Source organism: Chaetura pelagica, unplaced genomic scaffold (assembly GCF_000747805.2).
Source record: "Chaetura pelagica isolate M959 unplaced genomic scaffold, ChaPel_1.0 scaffold938, whole genome shotgun sequence".
Lineage (NCBI taxonomy): Eukaryota > Metazoa > Chordata > Aves > Apodiformes > Apodidae > Chaetura > Chaetura pelagica.
Window position 1 is genome coordinate 610,049 of NW_009954221.1, and position 2,448 is coordinate 612,496.

General features: G+C 57.9%; 1 protein-coding gene across 1 annotated transcript in view; it reads left to right on the forward strand.

Moving 5' to 3' along the window:
- LOC104393947 (regulator of cell cycle RGCC-like) overlaps positions 1–991 on the forward strand; it is a 2,428-nt gene extending 1,437 nt beyond the window's left edge. The window contains exons 2-3 of the mRNA XM_010003475.1: positions 362–442; positions 921–991. Of these exons, the coding sequence (XP_010001777.1) occupies positions 362–442; positions 921–991 (152 nt within the window). The remainder of the gene's footprint in view (positions 1–361; positions 443–920) is intronic.
- The last annotated feature ends 1,457 nt before the right edge of the window (positions 992–2,448 follow it).

Below are 2,448 nucleotides of genomic sequence, written 5' to 3' on the forward strand. Positions count from 1 at the left end.
GCTGATCCTGCCTCTGAGTTGCCCACTGGATGAGTAGTGTGGGGTGGTGACCAGGGATGGCCAGCATCTGGGGCTGCTTCTGCTGGATTGGCTGCTGCAGGACAGCACCAGGTTTGAGGTAACTGGGAGCTCAGAGGGAACCAGTTCACTGTAATGACCCTGAGGAGTCCCCATGGCTGTGCCCATAGTGCTGTTTGAGCTGGCAGAGAAGCTCAGTTTTTCTTTTTCCAAGCATTCCTTGCAGGAGGGGAAGAGCAGATGAGCTGGCTAAGAGCAAGGGTGGACCAGGGACCCCAGTGTGGGATTGTCCCCTGGTGCTGTGACTTGGCTGTGGACCATGACTGATGTTTTGCATCTGCAGGTACCAGCACGTCCCCAGGAAGCAGCCTCAACTGCAGTGAGGAGAACCTCAACACCCCCACCAACGTTTACCCCCCCAAAGGTGAGGCTGAAGGTCTGAGCCCCCCTGACTCAGGGGGCTGCCAAGGGGCCCCTGCAGGGCTTGGAGGTGGGAATGAGCCCTGGGGTCCTGTCTGGATCCTGGTAGAGGTATGAATTTTAGTTGGGATCTTTCCAGTCAAGGCTGGACTGGGCTATGGGGTCTGTTTGGGAGGGTCACAGCAAGGGGGTCTGTCCCTGACCTGGGAATTTCAGGATTGTACAGGGATGCGATGGCCCAGGGATGGTGAGCACAAGTGTGGGCTGTGATCCCACGGGGAGGAATCGACCCAGAGGGACATGGGGGGTGTGGGCATGTTTGGCTGAGCTGCCCCTGCGTCCCCCTCCCTGCTGCTGGGCAGGTGGTGCAGAAGCAGCTGGAGTAGTTGTGGTTGGAAACAAGGGGCAGAGATCTTTTGTGTCCCAGAGCAGAGCTGGGAAGGGGAATGGGGGAGACCTGATGGTGTGTTTCTCTCCGTTAGCAAAGCTTGGGGACACGCAGGAGCTGGAAGAGTTCATTGCAGACCTGGATAAAGCGCTGGAGGGTACGTAGGCAGCTGTGGTCCCAGTGCTTCCTGAGCCCTGGGCATGGCAGGATGCCTGGACTGGGGCTTCTGCACAGCCTCTGGCTCTGAAAGGGTCCCTGGGTGACAGGCTGGAGGCAGAGAGAGCTCGATTTAAAAAAAATAATTGTGTATTTCCCCTTAAGCAGAGGGGAAGTGCGTAGGTCACAGTTCCCTGTATCTGTTCCCTTCCAAGTGCCCACGAGGGGGCTGGTGGGAAGCTGGTGGGAAGCTGCTTCTGCTGGCAGCGAGGCAGGAGGGGGACCAGAGCCCCCTGAGCAGATTTTTCCTGCTGTTGGTGGTGTCTGGGGGGGTCTGGTGTGCCGTGCAGCTCTCCTCAGCTGCTGAGCTGGAGCTGGAGACAGGCTGAGAGAGTTGGGGTTGTTCAGCCTGGAGAAGAGAAGGCTCCAGGGAGAGCCTTGGACAAGGGCAGGGAGTGATAAGACAAGAGGTAATGGTTTTAAGCTGAGAGAGGGGAGGTTTAGATCAGGTATTGGGAAAAAATTCTTTCCTGAGGGTAGTGACATCCTGGTACAGGTTGCCCAGAGAAGCTGTAGAAGCCCCATCCCTGGATTGCTAGGTTGGATGGGGCTTGGGACAACCTGGTCTAGTGGGAGGTGTCCCTGCCCATGCAGGGATTGGCACTAGGTGGTATTTAAGGTCTCTTGCAAACAGATCTGTGATTCTATAGTCTTTTTCCCTCCTTGATTGTCCTGCAGAGATGTGAGATGTGGTTCTGGCAGCCAGTGTGGAGAGCAGGACCCACAGCAGATGCCTCCCTGATGCACCTTCTGCTTCCACCCCAGGCCCTCCCTCACCGGGGGGGCTGGCAGCGATTGATGGGTTGGGGGGGGGGGGGGGTGTTTCTATGTCACTGCTGAAGCCAGAGGAGAAACCCTGGGTGATTGTAGGGAAGCTCTGCTTGCAGCACATCCCTGAGAGCTCAGTGTCTCCTCTGGGGTCAGGAAAGCTTGTTCCCATGCTTTGCTTTGCAGGGGTAGCCCCAAATAAGGCCCCTGCCTGCCCCCCCCCCCAGGTGCCTGTGCCCTGGCTGCTGCTGCTGTAAATACTGTAAAAAGGCTGGTTTGTGCTGTACAGACAGGATGTATTTTTATTAACAGGATTTGAAATCTCTATGCATGTCTGTGTGTCCTGGGGGCTCCTTTCCTCCCTGTGGGGAGCAGGCACGTCCTGTCCTGCCCTGCCCTGCCCTGGGGGGCATCGGGAGGGGCCTCGGGGAAGCAAATGAAGCAGTTTGTGTGCTGGGGGGAGGCAGGGGGTTCCCTGCTCCTCGGGAGCTGCAGGGTGGGCAAATGGCCCTGGAAGCTGCTGGGACGTCCCATCCCTATTCCCCATCCCGCTCAGGAAGGAGGGCAGGGGGGTGTTGGAGTCTTCTGAGCAGCCCCCCGGAGCTGCGTGACATGGCTGGTGATCTGCCCCCCAAAAG